The sequence below is a fragment of the Silurus meridionalis genome, chromosome 20, assembly GCF_014805685.1.
Source record: "Silurus meridionalis isolate SWU-2019-XX chromosome 20, ASM1480568v1, whole genome shotgun sequence".
Lineage (NCBI taxonomy): Eukaryota > Metazoa > Chordata > Actinopteri > Siluriformes > Siluridae > Silurus > Silurus meridionalis.
In genome coordinates, this window is record NC_060903.1 from 4,594,454 (window position 1) to 4,610,261 (window position 15,808).

Genomic DNA, 15,808 nt, shown 5'->3' on the forward strand with positions numbered 1-15,808 from the left:
AAACTTTCCTCCCCTATTCAATTACCAAAGTGGCACCCTGTAGTGTGGGAGGTTACTGTGGCAACACAGGCTAAGACGTAATTGTCCAAGGATGACTGGATTATTAAGAGCATGCTAATGAGTTGGAAAGGCCACACTCTTCGGTTACAAAGTATACCAAGATCAAGTTCTGTGTCAAATTACTAACTGTGTTTAAAATATAGTTATGTGGAGGAGTATTTGCCTATTTCAGCCATTTTTCCAGTAGTAGTTAATACTCCTACTACAACTACAACTACTACTACTACTTCTACTACTACGCTTTATATTAAATTAAATTATATTATTTAAATGTTTTTATGTATTTATTATAATATTATTTTATGTGTTTGTTTGTTTGTTGACTTAAAAAAACAATTTCAGCTCCAAAACATCCCCTTTGAAATGATCAGCCCCTTGATGAGGATCTTGGTCCAGTTTTCCATGCCGAATATTTTATTTTTAAGTAGGGTTCAAATTCAAGAAGACTGAGGTCATTGCACAACATTTCTAAGCAAATCTGACATTTGTTTGGCCCATTAACAAGAACTGAAGCCAGAACGGACAAGACTAAACAACCTGGCGAAGACAATCAGAGTTTTTTCTTATTCACCAGCCACAAATTGTATCCAAATAATAAAAAAAATACTCCACCATACTTCGATGCATAGTAGGGATGGTAAGATTCACTGATTCACATCAGCACTTTGGCATAAAAGTTGCATCGATTTAAAAAAATGTGCATCGAATACAAGCTGCCTTTTGTACTGCAATGCATCGTTTTTAGCATATTTGCATAGGTAAAAAACAAAAACAAAAATTGTTTAAAAAACAATCATTACAATCATTGTATGTATAGATTGATTTCTCCTCGCATTCTCTCAGCACCACTGCTGCTACTTGAATATGACGTATCACAACATTAAATTGACCGAGGCGTGTCCTGAGAGTCACATAGAATACAGATTAACATGGCAGAGGTAGAGCTGCATTTTCCTCGAGACACAACAGGAAAAGAACTTCTGCTTTTATTTCTTCATTTTTTTTTTTTTTGCACTACAAAGGCCTGTATGTGAAAGGGCCATGTGTTAAGTAAAAAAGACACTTAAGTAAATGTATGATTTGATGCCTGTCTGAATCAAAAAAATAAAAGTGAACTATCTGTACCATATTGAATTGCATATCATTACAAATTGGATCTATTCTGTAATAGGGGTGAATCGTATCACATCGCTAGCTGCTTAATATCTATCTTCAATGTTTCATATCATTGGCTATGCTCAGAGTTCAAATTGCATCAGCCACAGTTATGGAGATGCACATCTGTAATACATAGTATTCACTTATAGACTCTTTCAGAAAGGGCTTCTTTCCGAGCAGTTGGTTTCAAGGCTTGACAACCAGAAGACTCTAGTAAACTATGCAAACTAGTCAAACACTGTGTATCTTTCAGTTTTCACCTCCTTCACTGTGCAGGCACAGTATTCTCATGGGCCCAATTTCAGACAAACTCCCACCTGTTTATGGTATGTAAAGCTATTTGTTACGGCCATTGCTATAAATAACGATATTTTAACTGCTTATATCATTTTCCATCCATTGCCTGACATGTGCAGGTCTGTCTCTTGTGAGTTAAAGTTTCTTCCCTGGGTAATGGATGTGAAAGATTATTTTTTCAAGCATGCAACTGCATATTTAAACCCCTGGGAAACAAAAAGTGGTTAAATTGGGAAAAGACTGAGAGCAGTTTCTTTACTGGTATGACAATTATTTCGCCTGTATTTAAAATATTCCTTAGGGCTTTCAATTATTTTTGGTATTATTGTCATAGTCTTTTTTTTTTTTTTTTTTACAGAAATTAGGAGCAAAATTCTATTGTGTCATTTATATAAACAATAAGGCAAAAAAAAAAAAAACCTCGTAGCATTGCCCTAACATTGTGTTAATCTGAATTTAATAACTTTCCGGCTACATAAAAGAAACAACTTAAGAAAATGTCCTCAGAATTAGAATGAATACTCAAAAAATTTAGGAGGATCTCCTCGTCCTGATCATACATTTTGAGTACCATACTGTAAATACATCACAAACCTATTTTCACAGAATGTTAGAACATGTTGCTTTCCTGGAAGCGTCCATGTATTTTTTCCATTTCGTAGCTCAAACATAGTCCATATTCAGCGCTTTAGCTTTTGTAGCACACACAGAGAAACAGTATTTTTTTTCTCAGTTCAGTGAAACGCTAGCGATGGATTATACTGTTTTAGAGGATCAGAAAGATATGTTAGTGTGAAAACAATCAAAACTCTCAAATCATCATGAGCAGGACTTTTAAGTCAAAAGCTAATGTTTGAATAAGACGGAGATAAAGTGCTCTCATTTCCTGGTAAGTAAGACTGTTACGTTCAGAACAAGCTGAGAATTCAATAAAGACGCACAGGGCAGTCGGCCAGCGACACATTACAATAGTCCAAAATCGAGATGTTATGAAAGCCTGCAATGTTTTCTCAACGGCATGCAGGATAGCATATTTCCTATTTGGTCTTTGTTTCTCAAAGCATAATAACTTTTTTTTTTTTTTTACAAACAGTTTTATTAGAAACGTAAGGAATCTGTAAAACCGAATTACGGCTTTTCTTTATTAGCATGCCAAAAACTGTATATGTCCTAGCCATTTATATGTGGGAGCGATTCCAGATCTTTCTGTAGCTGAGAATAATAACACCTTAGGTCATTTCATTATTTCTGCTCCCTTTCTGACCACTTTTGTGACCGTCTGCCAAAGTGGCTATATTTAAAGATAATAGGTGCACCTCCCGCTGAGAAAATCAAATGTCTTTTTTTTAAGTATGACCAAGTGATGAAAAAAGTGACATGTAATAAAAGATTCGAATCCAGACTTCAAAGCCAGACAGTGTGTGTAGCAAGAGAACATTCTGTAACAGTCAGCGCATCACTATTAAAAAAAGATGGCCTTTTAATGAGGATTTCTAGATGGCCATTTCATGAGAAACTTATATAAAACGGAATTATAATAATATTAATCAACCTGTTTTCCTGTCTGAGAGATTTAAAATGATTGCAGAACTGAAATGGTTAATCCAGACTTGTGTCATAAGACTCATCCTATACATGATGTGGGTACAATAATCCATCTAACAGCCAAAATGCTTAAAATATTTAATAAATTCTGGCTTTTTGGCATCTGTGAGTTAGGGTGTACAGTAAATCAAACCCGAATCCACCAAAAGTCTTCTGAAAGATTAGTTAGAGGTCAAGAGTAAACCTTAACATGATGCTACTGCCACCATGCTTCACTCATAGGATAGTGTCCACAGACTAATGAGCTGCATTGGGTTTTAGCAAACATAGTACTTTTTACCAAGATGCAACATTTTCAAATGAGGAAGACCAGAGACGATGTTTTCCTCTATATGGCTGATTTATTTAGTATTCATAGGAACATTACAATTTGCCGTTCTTATTATGCCATCAATTACCTTGTCATTACTCAACCCTTATAGTTGTAACAGAGGGGTTGTTGGATTTGGCGTGGCAATGGTGTGACAGGCATGGCGACAGAGTTAGAGGATCCAAATGCTGGCTTTATTAAGAGTAGTCAAACAGGCAGAGTCAACAACAGCAAATCGATATGTCCAAGATGAGACAAAGGGGTAATCCATAAACACAGGCAGGCAGCAAACAATCATAAACGTGGTAAAGATTCCAAGGTCAAAACTGTGAAAATGCTATAACATAGCACATGGAACATGAAACATAAAGACTTGGCAGACGTGGCAAAACAAAACCTGGAAGCATAGGCTAACATTGGCTACCATGGGCTGGCATGGATGACGTTTTATGTACTTTATATACATTTATACACAATATAGACAATATAAATATAACAATATTAAAGAATGGCTTTCTTTTTGGGTCTGTTTCTTCATCAAATTGTCTTCCTCAGGTCATCTCAGGGAGATTTTTACCACTATTGTCATTTACAGCTTACAGCCACTGACTTCTGTACTGTTTTCCTGGATTGCACATTGTGCTAATACATCTCGGTCGAGTTTGCAATTCCACTTGACAAGTACATCCCTGATTCCAAAAAAGGTGGGACACTGTGAAAATTGTAAATAAAAATAGAATGCAATCATTTACAAATCTCATAAACGCATATTTTATTCACAATAAAACATAGAAAACATATCAAAAGTTTTGATTTTAGTGCAACAAATGCTTCCATCTAGAAAATGTCTTCCTCAGGGAACTCCTAGCATATTTTAACAAGACAATGCTACCTGCTTACTCCATCTATTACAATCGCATGAGTCCGGGTGCTGAACTTGTCTGCCTGCAGTCTGGAACTTTCACCATTTGAAAACATTTGCTGCATCATGAAACAAACACATACAACAAAGGACACCAGAACCTAGAATCCTGTATCAGACACATATGGGACAACATTCCTTTTCCAAAACTTCAGCAACTGGTCTTCTCAGTTCCCAGATGTATACGGACAGAAGGCGTGATGCTACACAGTGGCAAACATGGCCTGTTGCAGCCATCTATTTTAAAAATATCTTTTTCCGGGTTTGAGTTCGTTGAAGGTCTTCTTAATCTCTCGTCGATTTCCAGTGATGTTCCTCCACTCTTGAAGCACACACAAAACACCTGGGATGACTCACAGCATTGCAGACACATGTCAGACGTATGTCGTGCCAAACGTCTTTGTGGCAGATTTGCCCATTTTCACACAGAATTTCACGTTTGCTCTTTGTTCTAACTTACTGTCCATGATGAAATCGCAGACGTGGTAATGCACGTGGTCAATGGACATGATAATTGATAATTATCTAAATGATAATTAAGGCAATGAAAACAGGTTAAAGATGATTTGTGTAAGTTGAAGGTAACTAGCGTAAGTATCCCAGACAAAGGAACACAAAGATTATCTTGTATGTACTGTATTTATTTGTATAGTTTGTTTGTGTGTTTAGTGAAATTGGAATTTTTCTGTTTCTTCGTGTGTCGTGACTCAAACACTCTTCCCCCTCAACTTCCACCCAAAACGAATGTGAAAACAGCCTTTTCAAGTGACGGAAAAATAGTGCGCTCTCTTGAGCAGCAAATGAAATAAAGGCAACAAAGGAGCCGGCGACTTGAGTAAACTCAACACCATTAAATCTCAAAAGGCATTCAATTCGGACTCGTTTATCTGCAGGCTGGCGGGGCTTGAGATGAATGGCTGCCTCTCAGCCGAGGGGAAAAGATGTAGAAATTGGACTGTCATACGGCAGGACGACTGCAGGACAGAAGGTCATGACACCCTCAGAGCTGTGCGGGAGATTAGGCCTGATAGCAGTCTGGAGTCTGCTTTCTGTTGCTCTGAGAAATTTCCTTTGGCTTCAGGGTCAGAAATAAATTATTTTATTGCAGGGAAGTCCGGGCGCAGGGGGGCTCTGCTTAAAACCCTCATCTCATACAACTCCATGGTGCTGAGCAGGTTTTCTGGAGCCAAATAAATAGGCTTAAAGAGCGAGATTTATTAATCAGACACATTTTGTACAATCATATATAAAAACTAGTGAAATTCATTATGTTTAACCTATGAATTGTGTATGACAAAAACATAATCATGTGATCAAATAAGGTATAAAGATAAAAAAAAAAGTGCTTAGAATGTATGGTATATAAATGATAAGATTGTCAAATTTAATGCGTCAAACTGAATTAAATCTGAAAGTATTCAAGCAAAAAAAAAAATTATATATATATATATATATATATATATATATATATATATATATATATATATATATATATATATATATATATACAGTACAGACCAAAAGTTTGGACACACCTTCTCATTCAAAGAGTTTTCTTTATTTTCATGACTATGAAAATTGTAGAGTCACACTGAAGGCATCAAAACTATGAATTAACACATGTGGAATTATATACATAACAAAAAAGTGTGAAACAACTGAAAATATGTCATATTGTAAGTTCTTCAAAGTAGCCACCTTTTGCTTAGATTACTGCTTTGCACACTCTTGGCATTCTCTTGATGCCTACTTTGAAGAACCTACAATATGACATATTTTCAGTTCACTTTTTTGTTATGTATATAATTCCACATGTGTTAATTTATAGTTTTGATGTCTTCAGTGTGAATCTACAATTTTCATAGTCATGAAAATAAAGAAAACTCTTTGAATGAGCAGGTGTGTCCAAACTTTTGGTCTGTACTGTATATATAATATATATAAACTTTTGGTCTGTACTGTATATATAATATATATAAACTTTTGGTCTGTACTGTATATATAATATATATAAACTTTTGGTCTGTACTGTATATATAATATATATACAGTACAGACCAAAAGTTTGGACACAAAGCAAATACACAGTTTTGCCTGAACACACCATTCAGTCTCAGAAAGTTTGCTAAACTCTCTGTGCATAATGAATCAGTCGCAAGATATTTACTTGAATTTGACTTGCTGCCTAATGTCAGGTCACTACTGGACTCAAACGCCATTACCCATCAGACTTGATGGCCTTTGAACGTGGCCTCCTGGACTCCTTTTCTCAAAACACACTTACCTGTTCATCACAATGACCATCATAATGATCAGGCACATCTGTTTCCAATCAAATTGGAGGTTGTAGTTAAGTGGTTAAGGCATTGGACTTTGGATTGGAAGTGTTGAATTCAAAATCCTAGCACTATCAAGCTGCCACTGCAGGGCCCTTGAGCAAGGCCCTTAACTCTCAACTGCTCAGTTGTAGGTCACTCTGGATAAGACATTATACACTCGCCACAGTTTAAACAGACTATCGCTCATACAGCTCACTGCAGAGTAATATGTTTATTTGACATTGTTCTCTGACATTTATTAAGCCTTTGTTTTGTATTTTGTTTTCTTTTTTTTAACATTCTAAACGGTTGACCCATCATTGTTTTACGTTTACAGCATTTGGATTATAATCTGCATTTCCATCTGCCATCTTCATCATTACATGACATTAATGTTATCTAATGGCAGGCTCACACTGTGCGACTTGTAATAGCCCTTTGCGATTGTTGAAGTCAGACTGTAAGAACATGATCCCCATGTTCCCATGTCCCCACACTGTGGGATCTTAGTTGTCATAATATCTGACTGTCAACAACAGTCAAAAACTGTTTTACGGCATGAATCCGTGACACGTTTAGCCCCGCTTTCTGTCGTTATTGGTAGCTAGCACCGAACAAAGGCAATCTGTAGAGTTTTGTTCATGACATGCCTTCATAACAAAATCGTCATACAAAACTCCTTTTCTTGCCATAACTCAATATGTTTCTCTTCTTGCTGTACTGTCCACCTGTTTCCACATTTTTCCCTGAGTTGGGTTGAAGTTCTGGTGCTAATTGATAGTCGTTGTAGGAGTCACACTAAGGGGAAGACTGTAACCTTCGAAAACTGCCAGAATTTAATTGGATGAAAACACAATGCAATCACAACAGCCATTAGCTTCTAGGGTTATAGGAAATCATAACCAAATCGTGGCTAAAATCGTACAGTGTGCACCTGCCTTTGCATGGTGTTATCAAACAAAACAGGCAAATATACTGTATATGTACTATGTAAATATTTAATTGATAAGCAAATGAGCAAAACCCTAGCTGTTTTACATTTAATCTAGGTTTTGCTTTGAATACAGAAAATGAGAAACTTCATTTTACAGTCTTTGCTTACTCCTGCGCACTCAAACATTTTAATGAGCCAGAGTCAGGGACACTCATCCTCAAATTCCACACAACACTCTGGTGGTTGAGCCGTGTTCAAACACACACGGATAGCTACATCGCTAATTACATTGTGCATGAAAAGGTCACCACGGATGATAAATTGGCATGGTTCCTGACATTTCTTTCTGCACAGATGAACTTGATTGGATGCTAGATGGGGTTAAATAAGAGAAAGAGAGCCTTATTAGTTGACTAAATATGAAGCAATGTAGGCTGTAAAAAATAATAGTGTTTTTTAGTTGGAAATGGAAGCAAGCAGAATTTAAGAAGAACATTTTAACAGATACCAACAGAGGAAAAAAAACACCAAAAATTGTATTCTAATTAGGTAAGAAATCATACATGACATGTAGATTATGCATAATTGAGTCGATGGTTATATACAGTATTCCTACCTGTGCAGTAGTAGTGTTTAAAAAGTCTTAGTATGGCAATGCTAGAATGATAGATAGACCTTGAAGTGTTTCTAGTAATAGTGTTTCTTTAGTCAAAGTGACCTTGTGGATATTTTTTAACAAGGGCATGGTCACAAGACGATATTTCAATAAACAAATGAAATATCACATATCCATGAATTAGTATGTCGTGACAATGTGATGCCAAAGTTGTACGAGGTGGTATCAAAAAGTTTCGAGGCTAATGGTGCTAACTAGTGCTATTCTGACCATGCCCCCTTTCAAGAGCGGAAGAACATCACTGGAAGACGACGAGAGAAAGGAAAGACCTTCGATGAGCTCAACCTCCCGAAAATGTCGTAACCATTCGTCAACTTGTGCATAATGATAGTTGGAGAACAATCCACATGAGCTCACTTCCGCACCTTCCCTACTCACCAGATTTGGCTCCTGCGGACTTCGCCCTCTTCCTGGAGATGAAGATCCAGCGCATAGGTTTCCATTTTGACACCACTGATGGAAAATCCATTCGCAGAAGGCACTTGACAAAAAAGTGACAGGAACGCTGGGAGCGCTGTATTGCTGTGCAAGGGGACTATTTTGTATTTTGTGTATAAACGTAGATTAATAAAGTACTTTCTTGTAAACAGAGCTAGTCTCGAAACTTTTTAATAATTGTGTGGTTTGAGCACACAACTTAAAATTTTGAGGGAATGACATACAACTACATGCCTCTGGTTAATAATGATTTGCCTGAGCGAATGCTATGTTCATATGATAGTAAAAATAATATCACTATCAGTAGCAATCATGATAACATCCTGCTCTAATTCAGTTTATTTCCGTCTGTCTTCGGTCGCTTAAAAAGTTAAAACTTTACAGAAAATATATCGTTCAATACAAACCGTAGGTCTAATTTCGTCTAACTTGTAGCAGTCTTAGTGCATGAGAAGCGGGTAGAATGCCAGCATCTGCATTCTGCATGAAAGAATAAGCAGCTGGGCCTGATCGCCCCAGCAAGCAGCAGCCTGCAGAAAAACAGCTTGGCTCTGCACTCGGCTCATGAGAGGTGACACGGGCGATTTCCAGCCCATTAGCCAATGAGGGGAGAACGAGGCTGAGCGAGCAGGTGGAGCGTGCGTGAAGGCAGCAGTCAGGGGAGGACGGCCCAAGCTGGGAGAAAATCTGCTCACAGTAAACAGCAGAAATGACAGTAAAACTCAGTCAATGTCAGGCCTCAGTGGTGAAACTATTAGTTCTGTATTAATGGCAGAAGTCACAGGAGGATATGTGGGGTAAATGGGGTCTGTAGTATTGTGTGTGGCATTCACGACATATTGCTGAAAGATTTAAAGCTTGTTCAGGGGGTTCACTGAAGAGCTAGTGGCTCGTTGCTTCTTGAAGAGGTAGTCGGAATGCTTTCCACACTTTCCACTCACTTCACGTGGAGCATGAACCAAACCTTTTAAATGGTGTGTATTGATAGATCATGCGTTACAATGAGTTGATGTGTTGTGATTTTATGATGAAAGTATTTTATGTATAGACAAAATGTACAGATATACATAGAATAATTAAAGGTTCCCCTTGCGGGACAACTAAGGAACACTTTATGCTTTTAGAATTAACACCAATGTTGTCTAAAATGTAGAAACAGTAAGTGTATGTGTGTGTTTCTGTGTGTCTAACTCGGTGGTCCAGGGACCACAGCTGAGAGCAGACATCCCATAATAAATCCAGGGAGATGTCCTTCCAAAGGGACGAAGCCTAATGCCAGTGTAATGAACAGCAAACCGCTTCAGCATGTCAAACCAGACTGTGGAAAAAAAGGACGTCCTGATGCTTCCCTTATTTCTCAAACCACTCATTTATTTACGCTCCATAAACTGAACTATAAGCCTCGTCTCACATGCTTATTAGGAGAATAGCAAAGTGTTTCTCGAAAGTCATTCCCATATGTACTTTTTCAGTAATACTGAACCTACAGACGGTATAGTAGCTCCAATCACAGATGACTAACCTTCTAGTAAACATGGCCGATGTTCAGGACAGATTTTTAAGTATTGGTTGACTGTTTAAGACCACATAATTTTTGAGTACCATGTTTTTTTTTGTAATAGTTGACTCTTAAATATTGAATGGCTTTTCAAGACTTAAAAATTTTACTGGATGAGTTTTTCCAGGCTTTTTTTGTTGCTAGGTGAAAAATCATTTAGGTCTGAAAATTTGTCTCGTACTGAACAAATACTGTACTGTCAAATCATCTAGTACTGTTATGTTATTTAGTAAAAATCTCCTAGTACTTTTTTGTGATTTTTTCCTACTAAATAGAACTAGGAAATTTTTACTAAATGAAATTTCAGTACTAGATGATAGATTATGATTTCAGACTAGACTGATTTGAAAGTACAGTGTTTGTTTAGTAGTCGACAAATTTTTCAAGACTAAAAGGTTTTTACAGTCCAAGGTGATTTTTCAGCATTGGATTATATGTAATTCTGCAGCAAGAGGAATTTTTAGTTGAAGATTTTCCATTCTGCTATGCTATTGAAATTTACCTCAGGTTTAGCATAGGATTCCAATCCTAATGAAATTGCATGTCTTTTTTTTTATCTTTGTGTTTATTCTTCGTCGTCTACTTTTACATTTCGCAAGTTGTGACTTTAAAAAAAAATTTCTCACCGGCAAACCTTGAGGCAGGGACAAAATCTTTACTTGGCTATTAATGATTAAGAAGGTCTCATGGACATTGATAGTACTGAGGCAATCAGTTTTATTGTTTTTCTGTTTCCAGTTTGATAAAGAACAAAAACACAGCAACGAGAAGGCATAAGAACACCAAATAGTGGACACTAAATATATCAGAGACCAAATCCAACCTATCCTCTCATACTCCATAGTACATTCATAAATATCTCCCTCTTTTCTTTTATCTGTTTTAAATGAATTGATGTGAGGGAAAATTCCAGAAGCCCAAGCTGGCTGAATGATAATTACTACTCAGTTGGTTGGTACTGAAACATTGACTGAAATATAATATCCTCATTAGGGAGAGTTTTTCAGATTGTGAGCTCTGAGGATGACATCTTTAAACCCAAAGTACAATAAGAGATCATGATGTACAAACCAAAATGTCAGTCAGAGGAATGAAAACATGACATGGTATCAAGATCGGCTAGAATAACCTGTTGGATTATTATAATTGTTTGTCTAACATATACATGTTATAAAGAAACACACAGAATTCAAGTAAAAAGACAACTAGCTCAATTTAAAGAGTCACATGTAGAGTTTATGAACAAATACTTGGAAACAGAACATCCACAATGTGTTAGGGTTATAAAGTTACTGTGGATCTGATTCATTTAAAATGATGAATAACAACAAAACCAAACAAGCAAAAATAAAATTATAATGATCACAAACAGGGTAGCATGAAACCCAAAATGATGCACGGCACACACTAGTACATGCTAAAAACAAACCATTGAAATCTCATTAGAAAAAACAAATACAGTCATAAAAGAAAGAAATGTGTGTCTTCTTTCGCTAATATTTCTTATTATGAGATTACAGTGATATTCTGATGCCTCATTGATTTAATCTGAGTTGTCAAGGATTAGCAGATTTGCCAATTTTTAGCATCTATTTATACAAAGGGGAAAATTTATGTTCCAAAACTGAAGTACCAAGCTTTTTGGATATAAACGGCTAAAATTGTGGCACCAATATATCTTATATCTTATCTTAATCTCATAATAAGAAATGTTACATCAATTCTGCCATATTTAAGACAATGGTAAAACAAGCATGGCCATTTCACACTGGGTTTTCCCACATTAACAAGGTCTGGAATCACACACTCTTACACTTCCAATTACACACCCCCTAAAACCCATATGGACCACTGATACGCATATGGAGTGCTACATACGATGGGATGAGAAATGTGCTGGTACAGTCGCAACTTTCTCGAGTTTTTAAACCAGATGGACTGGTGTGGGCATTTCTCGGGATTTGTCATGCACAGTAGTCTCTAGGGTTTATACAGAATGCTGTAAAAAATAAATACAAGAAGTGACTGTTCTGTGAGCACAAACAATGGCTTGTTAATAAAAGAGAGGTAAGAGGGGGATGAAGAAAAATATGCACCATTTATGTTTTCACTCCTGTCAGCTTTTTTGTACACTATATGGACAAGTATTGGGACACCTAACTTTTTCAGCCATATGTGGTTCTTTCCCAAACTGCTACTACAAATTTGAAAGCACAAAACTGTATAGTTGATGCATGACATTTTCACTTCACATTAACTAGGAGACTCAAACCTGTTCCCTGACCACACACCTATGCACTGCCAAGATTCAGTTTGGATAGGTTGGAGTGAAAGATCTTGAGTGGACTGCTATAGAGCTCTGACCTCAACCCTACTGAACACATTTGGGATGAATTGAAATGCTGACTGCACCCTAGGCTTCTTCACTTCACCTACATCAATACTTGACTTTACAAACACCCTTGTGGCTGAATGAGCACAAATCTCCACAAACACACTCCAAAATCTAGAGCATCTTCCCAGAAGAGTGGAGGGAATTGGGACTAAATGTGGAATTGACTGTTCAAAAAGCACATACCAATCTTATGTTCAGGTGTCCACAAACCTGTATCAGGTGTCCACATAATGTATCTTCAAATGAAACTGTAGGTCTTGTCGGTTTGCTAAATCATGACTGGCTGATTAAATAACCTGCATGAATACTGTAAGAATGTACTGCATATTACTACATACGGTACAATGACAAAATACCAGCTGCTTATTACACACAGATGCAGGGGCTACAATTTGAAACAATATAAGGGTGACGAAGGCGCCATCTGTGATTCAGCATGTTCTTTAATGATCAAACAAGAAGACAGCTTTTCCTACAAAAGCTCTTTTAATCTAAATCTAGGGAAAATCAGCTCACGATGTACCTTGGATATTATTTTGGATGTATCATGTCTGTGCTGTCAAATCAGAGTACAGAGTTAGATTTGTAAGAAAAGACTACACATAATATTTACCTCAGAATTATCCCAGAATATCACTGAAATTACTCAATCCCCCTTTTTCTGCACCCTTCCTTAAAACCATCACATAATTCTGTGTTTAAACAGCTGAAATGACATTGTTTCTGATACCACTTTACAGTCCCAGTGCTCCAAAATACACTTTTACCTGACATATCTTTGTCAAATTGATCCCCTGGGCCATGACTTGCCCAAATGTTCAGAACAACCTCCACATTCTCTAAAATTATGTCAATGTCAGAAGTTCATTCTTTGTCAAACCCCACATGCAAATGGCGAACATAAGCATTTACTACTTGTTAGCTATGTTAGCCGCACAGCTCCGGCGCAAAACTAATGCAGATTTGGTCTGTCAAGATTAGTAGTCGAGATAAATATATATAATTTCCTGTTGTCCAAGTGGCAACCAAATAGTACATTTCTTGAATTAGTTAGCCCACTAGGCTACTAAATATAAAAAGCACATGGCAAGCTAGCTAGCTATTTACGTGCGCTGTGCATTAATAGTGTGGAATACGACATGAAAGCCATTCATTGATTCTTTATTTTCCTCAGCAAGTGATTTACAGCAGGGTCCAAAAGTCTTGAGAGCGCTAAAGAAATTCTTCTTTTTTTTTTCTTTCTAAGAATTGTTTATTACAAATGATACTGACAGCAGCTTGAATGAAATTATGATTCTGGTCCAGACTCAGATTTCCAGATCTTTTCTGAGAACAAATGCAAAGTGTGAAGATTAGGCAGGTGGAGAATATGGTTAATATTGTGCATTTGCCTACATTTAAACAGGGACCTAGAAATAATGCAGAATCCTGAATATTACAGTGTGTTACAAGAACACGTTGTTCTTTAAATTCAGTTTTTGCAAAATCGATCCCTGGTGTATGAAAAGTCCAGTCATTAGAATAGGATTTAAAAATTTTTTTTTTTTACTTCAGCATCCTTGTATTTTTTTCATCCAGTAGCATGCTGTACAGAAGTCCTAAGATGTCATACATTGTAATATTTTTGTTCCTTCTTGTTCTTTCCCGTAATCTCGACACATCGAGATGTTTTGTCGTGATCACGGCTTAATTTTCTTGTGATCGTGACATAACAAAAGTTGTTTTCTTGTTATCAAGACTTAATTTTCTCGCGATCGTGGACTTGATGCCGCTGCCACAAATGGTTATGGTTATTATCCATGTGCTGCCTCTACAAGCTCTCATGCCGAATACACCGAAAATTTAAGTACTGATCACGAGGAAACAATGTTTATGTCAAGATCGCAAGAAAATTAAATTGTGATCAGTAGTAAACAGGAAAGAAAAATATTATAATGCATGGCCCCTTAGGACTTCCATAACGCTGACTCGAAAACAATAATTCTTTGTTCCGTTTGTTTCATTTCCAGCACATGACTCAACCTCCAGACTTGTGTGTTAGCCAAAGAAACAAATGCTGCTGTGCATTTCTGAACCTTTAACAGTAAAACAAAGTGCTAATTCGTTAAATACGCATCAGGAATAGGTTCATTAAATCTAATGTGCTAATTTGAACTGGCATTTTTTTTTTTAACAACTTTTTCATTAACAATGCAGGCGAAAGGAAGGATGCTAAATACTGTAAATGCAGGTAAATAAGGTAACTCTCTGTCTAATTTTTTAGAGTCAAACCTAGTCTTCTCTTCATGATTTTTGGGGCTGATATGAAAAAAGAATGTAAAATATGTAAAGAAAAAATCTTTGAAGTAGTAAAGGCAACATTTTCTTGCTCAGAATTTTATGCATCTTTACACACATCTGTTCTTGTTAAAAATGATGAATAGTAAGTATAACGAAAAAAACAAAAAAAACTTTGTGCCATAGTAACAAGGACTGATTATTGTTTACTGGAGTACATACAGGCATCACCAATAGAGGAATAAATGACAGTAATGTGTCGTTTCTGAATTGATTATTGCACTACAAAGTGGATCTACAGAACTCTAATCAAACTGATACTCCGCAAGACCTATGAAAACTTTTCTGCGCCTACAACAATAATGAACACGAATGTCCTATGAAGGCAAATCAAACGCACGGGTTAATGAGTTGACCTGCGATCATCCAATCCAGGAACTTTAGTAAACACCCACGACTAGGTTGTATATTAGCGTCAAAGCTTGAAGAATCAGGTTCCTTTTTTTTTTTTTCTTTAAACGAGACGAAAATGAACATTAAACCCAAATCCAAGAGCGAAAAAGAACCCTAAAGAGAGGAGATGAGTCAAAAACACATTCTTTGAAAGAAGATTTTTAGGAAAAGAGAAAGAGTGAGAATGGAGGGGAGAAAAAAAAAATGATGAAAAACCATTTCTGTCCTTCAAGGGCCCTCTCGCTTCCGTCAAAGGAAGTGATGTCACACAGGGACCTGTGGCCGGAGAATGGTAGCTCTAGTCCCGTCCTCTGTGGCCGGAACCATGTCTGCGGTGTCGCCGGTGCTCGTGGTGATATCTGTGATGTTGCCGACGGTAGCGGTGAGACCTCCGTGCTGGGGTTGGC

General features: G+C 36.9%; 1 protein-coding gene across 2 annotated transcripts in view; it reads right to left on the minus strand.

Moving 5' to 3' along the window:
* Window positions 1-14,008: 14,008 nt before the first annotated feature.
* Window positions 14,009-15,808, minus strand: part of ncana (neurocan a) — an 88,554-nt gene continuing 86,754 nt past the window's right edge. For both annotated transcript variants that reach the window (XM_046876997.1, XM_046876998.1), the window contains one exon: window positions 14,009-15,797. In XM_046876997.1, coding sequence (XP_046732953.1) covers window positions 15,700-15,797 — 98 coding nt within the window. In that variant the 3' untranslated portion in view covers window positions 14,009-15,699. The remainder of the gene's footprint in view (window positions 15,798-15,808) is intronic.